Below are 18,458 nucleotides of genomic sequence, written 5' to 3' on the forward strand. Positions count from 1 at the left end.
TTTTTAAAAAATGTCTAAGTTTTTAACTGAAGTCCTCTAAAAGAGCAATTCTGTAGTTAAAGCAGAAAATGAAGACTATAAAATCATGCATGAATCTCTACTTCATACTAATTTTTAACTTGGATAATAAATTCCATTCATTATTTTCAAAACTTTTCTCCATGTCTGTACTTCCTTCTGTATTTCCTTTTATTTTCTTCCGTTAATTTTTTAAAAAAAAAGTTTCTATGACCATCTTTGCAAAGAAGGCATCAGTGTTACTAATTCCTTTTCTCCCCTCAACCCACACAACAATTTTAAAAAACCTAGAGAAAGAGATGATCCTTATAACAATATAAATGGGTAGTGGAGGTGGAGAATTAAAAACAAAAACAAAAAGCACAGTCAAGCAAAAGGGATCCACACAGCTGTCTTATATAATGTATAGCGATATTGATAAGGTTTCTTGTTTTTGAATTGCTTCTTTCCAAAGATTTGCAGGTTTTTTCATTGATGAGGAGGCTTTGGATTTTGGATATGACATTAAGACTTTTCCTTCTGGAATTTCTATCACTAGGTGATTGGTAGATTCTTCCTATTTTTACTTTGACTTTTGGTTCTAATGGTTCTGTATTTTTATCCATGATTTCTTGAAATATAGTATCCAATCTTTTGAAAACACTCTTGACTTTGGAAAATAAAGTGATTTTTTTTAAAGGTTAACATAGATATTTATTAATATTACACAGGTGTTCCTGGGGGAGGGTCTGACTATAGAAACCCCCCCCCCAGTTGTCTTGATATCAGATATTTTCTTCTACTTTTTTCAGTCTTTTTATTTTATATTGGTATTTCTTGCTTTCTCATGGAGTCATTGACATTTGTTTGACCTATTCTACTTTTCAGGGAATCCATTTTTTGGTAAAAGCTTACCATTTTCTCTTCTAAGGCATGTATTATTCTTTCAGTTCTTTTCCCAAGAGCTCTTATTTTTCATTTCTTCATTTCTTCCAAATAGTTTTTGTGGAAAATCCACTTTTTCCTGTTAGGTCTCTGCTTATAACTTATAACAGTTTTTGATGTGTGTTGCTGTTTTCTTTCATTACTCATTTCTCCAGCTTTTAGTGCTAAGGACATGCTCCTCTCCCTATTACAAGGAGTTCCTACATTGGGCTGGATTTGAGATGGTCCAGGATACTTCCTGTTTAGACTTTCTCTGGTATTTCAGGACAGAATGTTAGGTAATCTCTTGATTCAAGCTTTTAATTCTCTTTCTAATTATTTTTCCCATAGCTCTCTTTTATTTTCTGTTTTTTTCCTCTAATGCACTCATTTAATTTACAGAGTTATTTCATGCTCTTATAAGACTCTTTTTTTCATCATTCCTAGGAATTCTAGTCAAAATTATAAACAAGTTCTGATTTTCTTTGAAACTTTGCTTATCATTCTCTTGATTTATATCCTGAACAGCTCTGTTACTATAATAGCTCATTATGGTATAATTCTTTTTTTTGTTTGTTTGTTCATTCTATTAGTGTTACTTCCTGACTTTGAACTTTTTATTGGGACAGAGTTGAACTCAGTCACAGAACTGCTACTTACTTCTATAGTTGCAATTACACATCTGAAGACCTGGGATCAAAATCTCCAAGATCTAGTGCAGATGGATCTGTGACCCAGCCTCAGGGAGTGAATGACAAAGCTCTCAGGTGCCCCATCTGAGTCAGAGTTGGGCATTACTAAAGGCAGGTTATCCTTCAAATGGTCCTGGCAAAACCCTATCCCCACTGTAAACAGATCTTTTTCTCTTTTCTTCCTATGATCAGCTCTATAGCACTCACTGGGACTCAGTCTGGCAGGTTTGTCAGGTCTTTGTGAAATGGTTGTGCTTTGTGAAGAACTTAACTGTGCTTCTTTTTTGCTCTTCTATCATCTTGACTGGTCTTCTGAACACTTTTGAATAGCATTTGGTGGAACATTTTTCTGCCTGTTGTTACTACTCCCTTCAGTCATTTCCACTGTCAACATAAGACATGAGATTCTGAGATGGAATTGCTCAAATGATTTAAAGACACAAGAAGTAAACACTGAAGTCACTGAAATAAATAGTAAAACCTTCTAGAGAGGACAATAATATATGGATAGTTAATCAAAAAAGAAATTCTGGAGGTAAGTTTTGAACAGTTGCCCTTTAGAGTGCTGACCATGGTTAATTAATCTTTTTTAGATATTGTCTAACTCCCATTTGCGAGACTTATTATAGTATAGGTTTAAGAGAGAAGCCTTTCTATGGCTGCTCTGAGTCTGAGCAGCAATGTTCAATATAGAGCAGATGTTACCTCCCATCTTTCCTGTTTGAGATAAACACTTTTTGTTATGGGTCATTTTTCAAGAACTGAAATGAAAATAAAATCCTTTAAATTGCTTTTCTGGTATTAAATTTCAGAAATTTTATCAAGCAGCTTGCAAGATCCAGGCTGCATGGAAAGGTTATCAGACCAGAAAGAAAATAAAGAAACTTCCATATGCAGTGACAGCTTTGCAAAGGAATTTCAGGTAAAGTAATGTGAACAATAATAAAAATAATTGCTAGCATTTATATTATGGCACTTTAATCTTTGTAGAATCCTTTACATGTCTTAGGAAAAAAGGCTAAAGGTCAATCAATAAGAAGAGAAAATCCTGTCAGAGAGATGTGTAGATGAAACTGAAGTTTTAGTGATTTTTGAATCCCTTTGTTTTGTTTAGTTTTTCCCACAAATTTCTGAAGTAACTTCTTTAGCTCAAGTAGATTTTCAAGTTGGGCCATAAAGTGATAGGGAGTTGATATGTTTCCCTGTATGAGATTGTAATGAGTCAGTCCTAACAAAGGAACTGTATAGTGGATAATTCTATGATTAATTCAGACACTAATATTTATAATTATTTCTGTTTTCTAGTTAAAGTAAGAACAACAGCAAGACTAGAATGCTCAAACTTGGGCAAATTTCTGGTTTTGCTATCTTTTTCTATTCCATTCCCAACCCAGTGTGCAGTTATAAATATATACATACACACATTATTTGAAGCATTGGAAAAAATAGTATTTGGTGTTTAGATCTTACTTTATTTGGCATGGAAACTTGCAGGTGAAACTTCCTCCTCACGAACAGCAAATTTTATATCTGAAACTGTTGTGTTTTCAGTACCTTAAATCTACCAGCTGCATCTTTCAGTTATGAGAAGATTAAAACAATACTGTTCCCTGGAGCTTGTCAGTAAGTGATGTCATAGTTAAAGCAAGCAGTTAAAATAATAAGCAAAAGTCTCCCTGGTTAGAGCATATAACTGAATGTCAGATAAAATGATGCAAAATCTCAAAGCAAACTTAAGAACATAAAATATTTTTCCTCAATTCTCAAAGAATAATTTTGAAGAAAAGAGGATATGAAAGAAAAGTTTGATAAAGTAAAGGGAAGAAGTGTTAAAATATGGCAAAGGATGTGAGTTTTTCCCCCTTAGAAGATATTTAATTTATCCTATTTTCATTTTGTATTTTTCCACTCATTCATTATTTTTACTCTATAAGACATCCATTTCTTTTCAATTTATATATTCTTTTGATAATGCTATATCCAAAGTATCATGCTTACACTTCAGCATTTGTGATATGCCATAGCCTACTTATACCAAGTACACAAAAGAATGACCTACAATTTTGATTCCTTGGAGACTGATATTCCATGAATTTTAACAATCACTAGAAAAATATTGATATTGACAATGTGGGACTTTCTTTCAGAGAGATGCTTGGAGTCATGGAAGGTTCTTCAGAATTTCCCAAATAAAATACAGCTTTCTCTCTTGTACTAGCAGGATATATTTTTACTGAGGTAGGCCTTACCAACTTTGTGGAGAGTAATATAACAAATGTTGTCCAGCTCCTGGTGGAATATGATTAAGTAATATTTGATAGATGCATTTTTAAACATATTCTCCACAAAGTTTTCTGATGCCTTATAATGTTCCTTTTTTCCTAGTTCTCATATAGTTATCACCATATTTCAGCCTTCATTGCCTCTTACTTGGATTATTACAGTAACCTCTTAGTTGATCTTTACTTCTAGCTTCTCTGTCCAAATCAGTCTTCAAATAGCTACCAGATGAATATTCATAAAGCTCAGTTGTGGCCATGTTACTCCCTTTTTCAGACCACTTTAGTGGTGTTTTTTATAGTCTCTGTTGCCTCTACAATTAAATATAAACTCCTCTGTTTGGTATTTAAAGTCCTTTACAACCTGGTTCCAACCTTTCTTTCCAAACTGATTATACATTGCTGCCCAAAGACTTCTAACATTGTAGCCAATATTCCATTTCCTAAAGCACAGACACAGATACAAACACACACACACACACACACACACACACACACACACACACACACAGAGTAATGTAGGGACAGTAACAAGTAGGGGAATCAGGAAAGGCCATCTGAAGGAGGTGATCCTTAAGCTGATCCTTGAAGACAAAAGAGACCCCAAGGAGTAGATAGAAGGAGGAAAGAAGAGGCAAGGGAGAAAATATAGGAAAGCCCGTGAAAGCCTTGAAAATGGGTTTGTTTGTTTCATTTTTGTCTTTGTATACCCAGGACCTAGCATAGTTCTGTTACATAGCAGGTATTTAATAAATGCTTATAGAATTATATATAGAATGATTTATGGGTTCCCTCACCATTCTAGTTACCCCCCCCCGTTTTATACTCTTTTAGCTTATATTATTTTTCCTAAAATATACCAGGAATTATACATAATATTCTAGTTATGGTCTAACCAGGGCAGAGAACAATGGAAATTACCACCTGGACACTGTCTCTCTGCCTAAAATCACATGAGCTTTTTTTTTTTACTGCTATCTCACATTGTTGACTCATAATGAGATGTAAACCAGTGAAAAGAAAATCATTTGTCTTTCACAAAAATGGTTGTCTAACTATGTTTCCCCCATCCTGTTTTTGTGAAGGTGTTTATTTTTATCCTCGTTAAATTTTACCTCATTGAATTCAACTTGATTTTCCAAAGACCTTTTTGATTCCCGAATCTGTCATTCAGTATTACTAATCCTTTTTAGTTTTGTGAAGTTTTCAAATTTGACAGACATTCCTCCTACATATTCATACAAGTCCTTGATAAATATTAAGTAGCATAAAGGATCAAACATAGATTCTTTTTTCTTTTGTTTTTTGGAAGGCAAACAGGGTTAAGTGGCTTGCCCAAGGCCACACAGCTAGGTAATTATTAAGTGTCTGACCAGATTTGAACCCAAGTACTCCTGACTCCAAGGCTGGTGCTTTTTTCACTATGCCACCTAGCCGCCTCTTCAAACATAGATTCTTAAAGCATTTCACCAAGATCTCTCCAAATCAATATTGATCTTTTAATGACCATTCTAAATTCATTTAACCCAACTACTCTTTAGTAGTCGACATCTTTCTGTCTTGTCCACAAGAATCACAGAAAAAATTTTATCAAGTGCTTTGCCTACAGCTCAAGGATACCAAACCTGTTAACATTCCTCTGATCTGTTAGTCTAGTAACCTTGTCAGTAAACAGAAATGAGGTGATTTATTGGTTTTTTCAACTGCATGTAACAGTAGTTCTTACCAGTCTTTTTGTTTGGCAAGGTTTTGTATTTTAAAATTTTTCTCCCTCTTCCCCCTTCCCCTGACAGAAAACAATCTGGTATGGGCTTTGCATTTATAACCAAGGTAAACACAAATCAATATTGAACATGTTTGTTTCAAACAGAAGAAAGAAAACAGAAAAAAAATGACATAATACATAAGATAAAACATTTTTTATTATTTTTTAATTTTACAATTTTTCCCCTAATCTCACTTCCCTCCCCCCACCCTCAACAGAAGGCAGTCTGATAGTCTTTACATTGTTTCCATGTTATATATTGATCAAAACTGAATGTGTTGAGAAATCATATCCTTATGGAAAAAAAGAAAATATAAGAGATAGCAAAATTACGTAATAAGATAATTTTTTTTAATCGACTGTAGTAGTCTTTTTTGTTTAAACTCCACAATTCATTCTTTGGATATAGATGGTATTCTCCATCTCAGATAACCTAAAACTGTCCCTGATTGTTGCACTGATGAAATGAGCAAGATTGATTCTCAACTCCATGTTGCTGTTAGAGTGAACAGTTTTCTTCTGGTTCTGCTCATCTTGCTCAGCATCAGATCATTCAATCCTTCCAGGCTTCCCTGAATTCTTATCCCTCCTAGTTTTTAATATAACAATAGAAATTGCTTAGCAGTCATCTGGTCCTGAGATTTTTTTTCTTAGTGAGTTCACTTATGACTTTCTCAATTTCTTTTTCTAAGATAGGGTTATTTTAAGTATCCTATTTCTGTAAATCTAGGCAATTTATATTTTTATAAATAATCATTTCTTTTAGATTGTCAGATTTATTGGCATAAGTTGGGCAGGTAGCTCCTAATAACTTGCTTTGTTCCCTATTTCTGTTCCTGTCTTTTTTATTTCAACTGAAGCATAATAGATTCTTCCCCACAACATATTGTTGAAATCTGGTTTTTAATCATTTTGCTACCTTCTGTTTTATGAGTGTTTTAATTCTATTCACATTCACAGTTAGCTTTGCTAATTGTTCATTTCCCTCCATCCTGTTTTCCTATATTTATCCTACTCTTTTTTACCCTTTCCCATCTTTAAGAATTTGTTTTGCTTCTGACCAATACCTCCTTTAATCTTTCTCCTTCTTAATATCCCTCCTCCTGCCCTTTCTCTTAATCTGTTTCCTTCCTACTTTCCTGTTGGGTAAGATAAGTTTCTATACTCAGTTTTGTGTATGTTTATTCCTCCCTCCTTGAACCAATTCTGTCTGCTTTTCTCAGTGTTGCCTCCATTTTGTAAACTCTTTACTCCTTTGTGCTTATGTGTAATTTTCCTCATTCTTCTCCCTTCCCCCCCTTTTCTACAGCACCACTCTTCCCAACTCTTATATTCTTCTTTCAAATCAAAACATAATAGAATCACCCCCAGGCCTTCGGTCTAATTAGACTCTAAGACTCCTGGTGATGATAAAACTTCTGAGGGTATTATATGCCCTAAAAGAATGTAAACAGTTTTACTTTGTTTAGTCCCTTTTGATTTCTCACTCATCTTTACCTTTTTAAATTTCTCTTGAGTTCTGTATTTGAATGTCAAATTTTCTATCCAACTCTGGTCTTTTCATCAGGAATGCTTGAAAATCCTTTATTTCATTATCATTATATGTTCATTTTTCTCCCTTTATACTCAGTTTTGCTGATTGGATTATTCTTTCTTTTAATCCTAGATTCTTTGCCTTCTGAAATGTTTTATTCTTTAAGTCTTTTTTTTTTTTTAAATATGGCAGCTGTTAAATTGTGTGTGGTGCTAACAGTGGAAGTTAATTTCTTCAGTGAACTTCCTTTACTAAGCTGCTAATTCTCTTTTCATATCTTATTTTTTTTAGGTGTTTTTTTTTTGCAAGGCAATGGGGTTAAGTGGCTTGCCCAAGGCCGCACAACTAGGTAATTATTAAGTGTCTGAGGCGGAATTTGAACTCAGGTTCCCCTGACTCCAGGGCCAGTGCTCTATCCACTGTGCCACCTAGCCTCCCCAAGACTATTCTTTGTCTTACAGCCTAAGTTGACTGAGGTCTGCAATGGTTAAGTGACTTATCAGATAAGTCTGGTCATTCAGATAATGAGATTATAACCTGGACATTCCTATTCTGTTGGTGAGAGGGTATCCTAATTTCAAATAGTGTACAAAGAAAAAATAAAGAACTTTTAGAGTACAAGACAATTGTAAACCTGGAAAGTGATAACATTACTATATCCTGGTTCTTATTGCTAGGGCTGTCAGAAGTGACAGAAAGGAGTAGAAATGATTAAAGGACAACAGATCAAGACATTTGGTTACTGAATGACATTTTTATGGCCACAATGATTTTTGAATACTATTTCTAAGTCTCTGTTAATACTTCCATCTACTAGAAATAAAAGGGAAAAACAGCTGCTGAAAGTAAAGAAGCAGAAGGAAGAAGAGGACCTCAAGTTACAATTGCAGCTTCAAAGACAAAGAGCCATGAGAATATCCCGGGAGTATCGGCTAAATTTGCTGGAACTAGTCCATCCAGGTGAGTGATGATTATATTAGTTGTGTAATAGTAAGAAGTTATCATGCAATTCTCTATTACTGAAAAAAGAATTTTTCCAATGCTTTTTTTTACCCATATACTTATCCAGTCATCCTCATTGTTGTTGCTTTCTCAGATGCACTTTCTTATAATTAACATAAATTAGTTAATGTAGTCAACCAAACTAGGTTAAAAATCCATGTTTAAACAGGCCAACAGACACACATACTAAAAACCTTATTTTAAGACTCCCATTAGTGATAGGGCAGAGGCATTCACCTTTTTTTTTTAATTTTTTATTTTTATTTAAGGCAACTGGGTTAAGAGTGACTTGCCCAAGGTCACACAACTAAGCAGTTATTAAGTGTCTCAGACTCAGGGTCCTCCTGACTCCAGGGCTGGTACTCAATCCACTACACCACCTAGCTGCCCCTAGGCATTCAACTTTAACAGTTCCTCACATATTTAGGAAAGAGACATAAGAAAATGCATTCATTCAGACATCACAAGGTGTTCCAGCTTAGGAATTCTGAACTGAATCATTTGCACTCTTTTTCTTTCTCTCACTTTCTTCTAGCTCCTTTTCTGCTCCCTACAAAACCTATGTCTTCCCCACAATTAGAAGACCTTCACTTGATTCTGTCATCCTTGCTAGCTATTATCCTATATTTGTTCTCCCTATCAAGGCTAAGTTCCATGAGAAAGTCACCAATACTTGGTGCTCTCAGGTGTCTTGTGCAATTTGGTTTCCATCCTCTTTAGGATTATCAGTGATATCTTAATTTTTTTTTAAATTATTTTTCCAATTATACATAAAAATAATTTTCAACATACATTTTTAGGGGCAGCTAGGTGGCGCAGTTGATAAGAGTACCAGCCCTGGAGTCAGTAGTACCTGAGTTCAAATCTGGCCTCAGACAATAATTACCTAGCTGTGTGGCCTTGGGACAAGCCACTTAACCCCATTGCCTTGCAAAAACCTAAAAAAAACCAAACAAACAACCTACATTTTTGTTAAATTTTCTCCCTCCCACCTTACCTTCCCCCTATGCTAGAAGAGCAAGTAATCTAATACAGGTTTTATATATATACAGTTATATTACACATATTTCCATATTAGTAATGCTGTGAAAGAAGAATCAAACCAAAAGGGAAAAACTAATAAAGGATAAACAAAAAAAATTAAAAAATAAAAATCATATATTTTGATTTGCATTCAGATTCCATATTTTTTCCCTCTGGATGTGGATGTCATTTTCCTTTGCAAATTTTTTAGAATTGCCTTTGATCACTGTACTGCTGAGAAGACCAAAGTCTTATCATAGTTGAGCATCACACGATGTTGCTGTTAAAGTCTACAGTGTTCTCCTGGTTTTGTTCACTTCATTCAGCATGAGTTCATGTAAGTCTTTCCAGGTTTTTTCTGAAATTGCCTGCTCATCATTTATTACAGAATAATAATATTTCATTTTATTCATATACCACAACTGTTCAACCCTTCCCCAATTAATGGGCAACTGGTGAACTCTTAATTGGCAAATCTAATGACTTTTTTTCTCAAACTTCATTCTTTTTGACCTCTCTGTAGCACTATAATGTTGATCACCTCTGCTTCCTTGATATTTCTACTCCATCTAGGTTTTTGGGACAGTTCTCCCTTGGCTCTCTCCTTTTCTGTTCAGCTATCCTCAGTCTCCTTGGTTGATTTGTCATCCATGCCTTGCCTGTTAACTGTAGATGTCTCCCAAAGCCTAGTATAAAGTTTATGCTATCTCATTTGATGATTGTATCATCTCCATAACTGAATTAGTTATACAAATGATTCCTTGATCTGTATATCCTAAGCTTTAATTCTGCATTGTTTTTTAGCTATCTCAAATTGGAGATCCGAGAGTTAGTTCAAACTTCAATGTGTAAAACAGAAATCAATACCTTTTTCCACCCCTCTAAAAAAGGAACTTTCTGTTTTTGTTTGATTATATCCTCAGTGCTTACCACAGTTCCTAGCATAGTAAGCATTTAACAAATGCTTGTTAACTTTATTCTTGCCAACTTCTTTAATTACTGTGATGAGCAAACTGTTTTCATAGTCCTCTAGGCTCAAAGACTCGCTGTCATCCTAGACTCTTAACTTTCATTCACCTGGTCTATCATCAAATCCTGTCAGTTCTACTTTTGCCATATCTTTTGTATCTCTTTTCTTCATTCACAGTCTCCCCCTTTGCTTGTTGTCCTTTATCACCTCTTGCCTAACCTCTTGAAATACCTTTAAAAAATTTTTATGAACCCCAGGACCAAATGAATTTACAAGTGAATTCTACTATACATTTAAAAATCAGCTAATTCCAATACTATATAAACTATTTGGAAAAATAGGCAAAGAAGGAATTTTACCAAATTCCTTTTACAACACAAATATCATGCTGTTACCTAAACCAAGAAGAGTGAAAACAGAAGAAACTATAGATCAATATCCTAAGGAATATTGATGCGGAATTTTAAAATAAAATACTAGCAAAGAGATTACAGCAAAATATCACAAGAATCATACACTGTGGTCAGGTGGGATTTATACCAGAAATGTAGGGCTGGTTCAATATTAGGAAAGCTATTGGCATAATTTGACTATATCATTTACAAAAATTATATGGTTATTTTAATGGATGCAGACAAAGGAGATCAACTATTCCTATTAAAACATAGGAATAAATAGTGCTTCTAAAACCCTTATCAAGCTTTAGCTGTATTGGTGATAAAATAGAAACCTTCCCAGTAAGATTAGGGATTGATCAAGGATATCAATTATCATTATTATTATTATTATTATTATTATTATTATTATTATTATAGTATTTCTAGCTATAGCATAAGACAAGAAAAAGAAATTAAAGGAATAAAAAAATAGACAATAAGGAAACAACTATCTCCCTTTGTACATTATATGATAGTATCCTTAGAGAAACAGAATCACCTAAAACCTAGTTGAAACCATCAACAATAGCACAATTGCAGCATATAAATTAAATCACATAAATTAACAGCATTTTCATATATTACAAACAAAACCTAGAACAAAGAGATAGAGAAATTTCACTTAAAATAACAGCATATGAGATAAAATACTTGAGAGTTGTAACAGCTGTGTGGCACAATGGATAGGGCACTGACCTTGGAGTCAGGAAGACCTGAGTTCAATTCAACCTCAGACACTTAATAATTACCTAGCTGTGTGACCTTGGGCAAGTCACTTTAACCCCATTTCTTTGCAAAATCAAAGCAAAACAAAAATACTCAAGTCTATCTGCCAAGATACCCATAGGAACTATATGATCCCCAATTACAAAAATCTTTGTACACGAATACATATCTAAACAATTGAAGGGCAGCTAGGTAGAGCCATGGATAGAGTGTCAGGCTTAGTGCCAGGAAGACTCATTCTTCTGAGTTTAAATCTGGTTGTAAATACTTAATAGCTGTGTGACCTGGGCAACCTTGTGTGCCTCAGATTGCTTATCTGTGAAATGAGTTGGAGAAGGAAATGACAAACTGCTTTAATATCTTTGGCAAGAATATCTCATGTGGAATCTTGAAGAAGTGGACATGATTGAAACAACTAGACAACAACAAATATTTGGAGAAATATTAATTGACCATAGGTAGGTAGAACTGATGTAATAAAAATTATATTACCTAAATCAATTTACTTATTCAATGCCACTCCAATCAAACTACCAAATATTTATTTTGAAAACCAAAAAAAATAACAAAATTCATCTGGAAGTACAAAAGTTCAAGAATACCAAGGGCATACATTTTTTTTTTAATCTGAAGGAAGGGAGACCTAGCAGTACTAGAATTGAAACTATACTACAAAGCAGTAATCATCAAAACATTCTTGTGCTGGGATAAGAAATAGAATGGTTGATCAATTAAATAGATTAAGTATGCAGAGTATAGAAGTAATTAATCACAGTAATCTAATGTTTGATGAATCCAAAAATATAAGACACTGAGCCAAATTTACAAAATTGAGAGCTAATCCCTAACTGATAAAAGGTCAAAGGATATGAACAGGTAATTTCCAGAAAAAATAAATCAGGGCTATCAGTAGGCATATGAAAAAAAATGCTCTAAATCAGTAATTATTTTAAATGCTTATAAAAAGAACTCTGAGGTACTGTCTCACATCTGTTGAATTGGCTAACATGACAGAAAAGAAAAATGACAAATGTTGGAAGGGAAGTGAAAAAACTGGGACACTAATGCCTCCCTTTATTCAATTTAAACTGACATCTTTTAAAGGGATGGCAGAAATCTTAATCTAAGAGTATATTTGTTTTCCATTCCACAGTCTCCTTCTTTACTTCCTCAATTTCTATAGTGGGTTTGGGGGCAAAGGAGCTTTGTTTAAATATTGATCCTCAATTATGTGACCTTTGGCAAGTCACTTATCTTGTCTGAGCCTAGTTTTCTCATCTGTTAAATGAAGGACTAACCACGTCCAGCTCTTCAGTTCCAGGACCAGTTGGTCTTTGGACGTGTCAGCACCTTTCCTTGAAATATCTTCCCTACACTTTCCTTCAGCAGTCTGTCCTTTACTTGATTGGAAATACGATAGAAATTACACCTTTTGGCAAAATATTGAGTGCTAAGCAATTGGAAGAAACTAATGTGATTGCACAGGACACTCAGCCAACCTACATTTTTATAAATATATGTATAGAAGATGAAAGCCAGGAAGATAACTTAGGGTAAATTCAGTATAGTGAGTAGCACAACCATGTAACTTGTCAGGAAGGCTAAAAACCCAGGATGAGTTATTATACATGTGAAGTACAATAAAGAGAAACTTTTGAAAACTCTTGAAGAAAACTTCCTAAGAAAGTATTAAGAAAATAAAAATAACTTATTGTTTTATCTGTCAATTTGAATGAAATTTGGACTGAGAATAAAAAAATAATTAGCAGAGAATCAAAATTCCCATATAAGTGAGGGCAATGGTAAGAATTTAGCTATCTTTCAAAGGGTTCAGGTCTCCAGACTCTAGGTGGTGCAGTGGATGGAGCACTGACCTTAAAGTAAAGAGGACCTGAGTTTGACCTCAGACACTTGACTCTTCCTAGCGTATGACATTGGCATGTCACTTAACCCAAATTGCCTCACATCTAGGGCTATCTCCAGTTATCATGTTTCAAATCTGGCCACTGAACCCAGATGTCTCTGGAGGAGGAAGTGAGGCTGAAATCCCCTCACTGAATCCCCTCACTGAAATTCAATTCGTGTGCTTCTTGTCATGGCATCACCTCCTTGATGTCATTGTCTTCTTCAAAAATGAAGGGCAAACATTATTATTAAATGATGTTCCAAGTTTTGATGACAATAGCAATACTTACTGGCATTTTATAGATGTAATGCTTGGAGAATATTTTATATGCATCTTTATTATTTGATCCTCACAACAGTATTATGAAATACCATCATCCCTGAGGCATAGAAAAATGAAAGCAACTTTGTTCTTGGGCATCAAGTAGTAAGTGATGGAAGAAGATTTAAAATTAGATTTTCCCAACTTGGAATCCAGCACTTTATCCATTGTGATGCATCACTTACAACATGCTGCTTGGTTTTTTTGGTAGCCGGTCAAGGAAGACAAGTCATAGAATTTGACAAAAGCAAATCTCAAGGTTGCAGAAAGGGAGGAACTTAAATTTTTCCAAAGCATAAGCGTGAAAGCCTGACTTTTATTCCTGGAAAAAATCATTAATAGGGAGAGAATTTAAGAACTTTTGATAAGAAAAGTGATCACTATGAATAGGTAATACCATTCTTCATTGCCTTTCTTTGCAGGGTTGCTGGACTATTAGATTAGGAAGATGCCTTGGATGTAATAAATATGGATTTTGATAAAACTTTATATAATATGATATTGATAATGATGAGATAGTTGTGATCTATTTGTGTGTAGTGAGAGTGATATCCTCAAAAATGAATGATTAGGGGAACATACATTCTTTGAAGGCAGAGAACATTTCACTGTTGAATTTTATGCCCAGAGTGAGAGATTTTAACACAATTTGAGAAAATGTTTTCTAACAAAAAGCTGTCAGTGGATAGAATGCCAACCCTGGAGTTAGAAGTACCTGAGTTCAAATGTGACCTCAGACACATAATAATTATCTAGCTGTGTGACTTTGGCCAAGTCATAACCCCATTGCCTTGCAACCCCTCCCCCCAAAAAAACCCCAAAACAAACAAACTAACAAAAACCTGACCACAGTAAGAATTAGTTACCTTGGGGAAGCAGGGAGTTCTCCAGGACTGTAAGTCTTTAAGGGATTTCTCAAGGGCCAGGTGATATGGATAGATGTACCATAGGAATTTGTGCTAAGATACAAGTTGAACAGCTTGGTATAATGAGTAGTTGGATTCCCATTTGAGAAGTAAGGAAATTGAAACTAAAACATCTTAGTGATTTGTCTATGTTCACAGAGCTAGTGAGCAAGCCAAGCTTCATAGAACCATATGATCATAGATGTAGAGTTGGAAGGGAACTCAGAAGCCATCATTTTATATATGATGCAACTGAAGCTCAGTGAAGTTGAGCTACTTGCCTTAGGTAACACAGGTGGTACATATCAAAGGTGGAATTTGAACTCTAGTTCTCTACTATTTCATGCTGACATACCCAAACAACAGGTTTTAGGTCAGAAATCCTACCCTTTTTCTGTTAAACAGTGGAATTGATGGCAACATGGTTTTCCTTTATCACTGTCTTCAGTCTTTAAGCAGCCTGATGTCTATGAGACACACTTCTAAACTATAGCCATTGCTCTCCTGTCTTGAACCTATTGTGTAAAACACTGTGAGCCTTTCCTGGTTAGTCATGGGATTTTCTCTCTCCCTCTGAATTTATTACCTGGTGAAAGTTATAAGCCAAGGTGTCCTATCTGTAGGAGTATCCACTGACTCTTTTACAGAATTTTTTAAAATCCTATCATATTGCACCTCTTATTTTGATTGCAATCACTGTTTTCTTTGCTATGATAATTTAACACTCAGTGAATGACTGCCACTAAAATAACAATCTGAACACCACCAAAGAAGGGCCAATATTCTTCAGATAGATTATATTTAATGACTTACTCTTGATATAGAACTAGGATTAAAAAGTTGGATAAACTGGGGAATCCCAAGAAGAAATTTATCTCCAAGAACTTAAGACCTATATAGAACATAGAGATTAGAAAAAAACTCTTTACAGTGCCTATGGTGAGTAACTAAAAAATATTGATTGATTGATTTTAATTAACAATCTTGGTGCTGGACAAGAAAGGATGAAATACAAGTTCCTCTTCTTGATAGAGAGGTAGAAGAGTGTGGAGGATAACTGTGGTATAGTGTACAGAGTGCTGGGTCTGGAGTCAGGAAGACTCATCTTCCTGATTTCAAATCCATCCTAGGATATTTATTAGCTTTGTGACCCAGGGCAAGTCACTTAATCCTGTCTGCCTCAGTTTCTTCATCTGTTAAAAGAGCTGTAGAAGGAACTGGGCTAACCACTCTAGTATCTTTGCCGAGAAAGAGTCAGACACAACTGACAACAAGTGAACAGTAAAAAGGACTTTGGATATGGATTGTGTTAGACTCTGACTAGTTGACCTGCCAATTGGTTTGGCTTAGTGAGGGTTAAAGGAATAGAAAAAGAAGAAATGATAACTGTGTGAAAATAAAAGATAAGTTTTGGGGGGAAGTAAGGAGGGAGTAGTTCAGGCTTGTGAATTCATCATTAGTATAGAGATGTTCTCAGTGAGGAAACTTCCTTTATCAATTCAAACCTGTAGCTTTATTGCTGTAAAGTCTTGCTGGGGACACTGACTTTCCTCAGTATTATGTGGCCAGAATGTGTCAGAGGCAGAACTTAAGGATGACTTTTTTCCCCCACTATGCCATGATTAAAAAATATTTAAGAAAAGAAAAAGAAAAAAAGAAGTGTGAAGAATGAAAGAGAGCTAAAAAAATTATTTACCACAGTTTTGATACCTAAATTTCGGAGCAGTAGAATTGAGTATGCTTTAATGTATTCTGTGTTTTTCTGTAGGACAGGTGGGAAAACATATCCAAGAAATGGAGGAAAAATCAGCACTGATTATCCAGAAGCATTGGAGAGGATATAGAGAGAGGAAAACCTTTCTTCAACAAAAGCAGTCTCTAAAGAAGTATAAAGCAGCAGTCATCCTTCAAAGAGCAGTGAGTTATTAAATTAGGTTTTCTCCTGTTTAAATAATCTTCATTTCATCTAGAGATGATATTCATGGTGTAATTCCTATACTATAATGATTTCGTAGATTACAATTTTAGTTTTTGTTGAAAATTTAATAAACATGAACATTAAATATACAAAGAACAGAAAAGGAGGATTATATCTGAAACTGTGAGCTTCTACAATATATAATAAAGTTAATACAATAGTTGCAAAGCTATCCTACTTATATTTCTCTTTCTCAACTTCCTCCTTATTTCCTGTGTAATTTTTAAAATGTTCTTTTGGGAGGGGTTCAGTATCACCTTCTACAAACCACCCCACATACAACACCCCCTATCTAAAACTCCTTTAAAAGAAAATATATATATAGTCAAGTAAAAGAAATCTATATATTGGATATCTCATTCTTTACCCATAGTATCTCCCTCTCTCTGCCAAGAGATGCTAAACATGTTTCATTATCAGTTTTATGAAGTCCTGATAAGTCTCTGCATTATCTTTTATTTTCTGGCAAGGCAATGGGTTTAAGTGACTTCCCCGAGGTCACACAGCTAGGTAATTATTATGTATCTGAGGCTGAATTTGAACTCAGGTCCTCCTGACTCCAGGATTGGTGCTCTATCCACTGCACTACCTATTTACCCCCTTAAGTCACTGCATTTAAATTTAAAGTCATTTTCCTTCATATTATTATAGTCTTTGTGTAAATTATTCTCTTGGTTCAACTCAGTTCACTCTGTATCATTTCATCCAAGCCTCTGAATCCGTCTTTTAACACTTCTTATAATAATATTAAATTACATTCACATTACAAAATTTGTTTAGCTATTCTCCAACTTATAAGCAAACCCCTTCCTTAAAAATTTTTCAAAATTGAAAAATGCTACTATAAACATGTTTTTACATATAGGTTCTTTTCCTTTGCCTTTGATGTTTTTGTAATCTAAGATTAGTAGTAGTAGTATTGCTGAGTCAAAGAATATACATATTTCATGGTTTTTAATAGTTTCTTTTTAAAAAATTATGTTTTACATGATAATTATGGAAATGTGTATATTTTTAACATCAAATTTTTAACATATATCAAATTGCTTATTTTCTCAATGGGGGAATAAGAGAATTTGGAACTCAGAAGTTTTAAAAGTGAATATTAAAATTTATTTTTACATTTAACTAGGGAAAAATAAAATAAATTCCACCTTCACTACTTCCTAGTCCAGCTTTCCTCTCTCCACCCAATCTCCAAACAAAAGGCAAACAAAACCCTGTTACAAACAAATTTCTTCATTGGCCACATCCAAAACAATATATATAATTCTTTGCTCTGACTCCTTTACCTCTCTATTAGGAAACTGGTATAATAGGAAATAGGTAGCATGTTTCATCATTTGTCTTTTGTAATAATGGTTGGATATTATACTCATCAGAGAACCTTATTCTTTCAGAATTTCTAAGACCTTTCCCATATTTTTGTCATTTTATAAATTGTTCTCTTGTTTTTGTTCACTTTAGAACATGAACTACATCATGTCAACTAAGTCTTGGTAGTTTCTCTGGGAAGATGATTCTCTCCTATCATTATTTACAGCACAATAGTATTCCTTCACATTTATAAACCTTGACCTATTCAGCCACTCCTTGAGTCATATTCTTTGACACCACAAAAAGAGCCATAAATATTTTGTACATTAGGACTAATCCCTTCCTTAATCTTTGTTGTTCGAGTCTTTCAGTTCCATCTGACTCTTTGTGACCCTATTATGGGGATTTTTGACAAATATACTAGAGTGGTTTGCCATTTCTTTTTCAGTAGATTAAAGCAAATAGAAGTTGAGTGCCTTTTTCAGGGTTATATAGCTGGTAAGTTTCAGATTTGAACTCTGATCTTGTCTCCAGACCTGACAAACTATATCTAAGCTGCCTCTTTTAATCTCTCCTCTAATTCTCCCTTCTCTTTTCTTCCCTCTCACTCCTATTTTTCTATATACAACCATATGTAACTATGATTTTATTCTTTCCTCTTTTGATAATTCAGATGAGAATC

General features: G+C 34.3%; 1 protein-coding gene across 1 annotated transcript in view; it reads left to right on the forward strand.

The window, feature by feature from the left end:
• Positions 1-18,458, forward strand: part of LOC141507193 (IQ calmodulin-binding motif-containing protein 1-like) — a 53,825-nt gene that overhangs the window by 22,759 nt on the left and 12,608 nt on the right. Inside the window, 3 exon segments of the mRNA XM_074214625.1 lie at positions 2,426-2,535; positions 8,009-8,151; positions 16,250-16,398. Coding sequence (XP_074070726.1) covers positions 2,426-2,535; positions 8,009-8,151; positions 16,250-16,398 — 402 coding nt within the window.

The sequence above is a fragment of the Macrotis lagotis genome, chromosome 1 (genome assembly GCF_037893015.1).
Source record: "Macrotis lagotis isolate mMagLag1 chromosome 1, bilby.v1.9.chrom.fasta, whole genome shotgun sequence".
Lineage (NCBI taxonomy): Eukaryota > Metazoa > Chordata > Mammalia > Peramelemorphia > Peramelidae > Macrotis > Macrotis lagotis.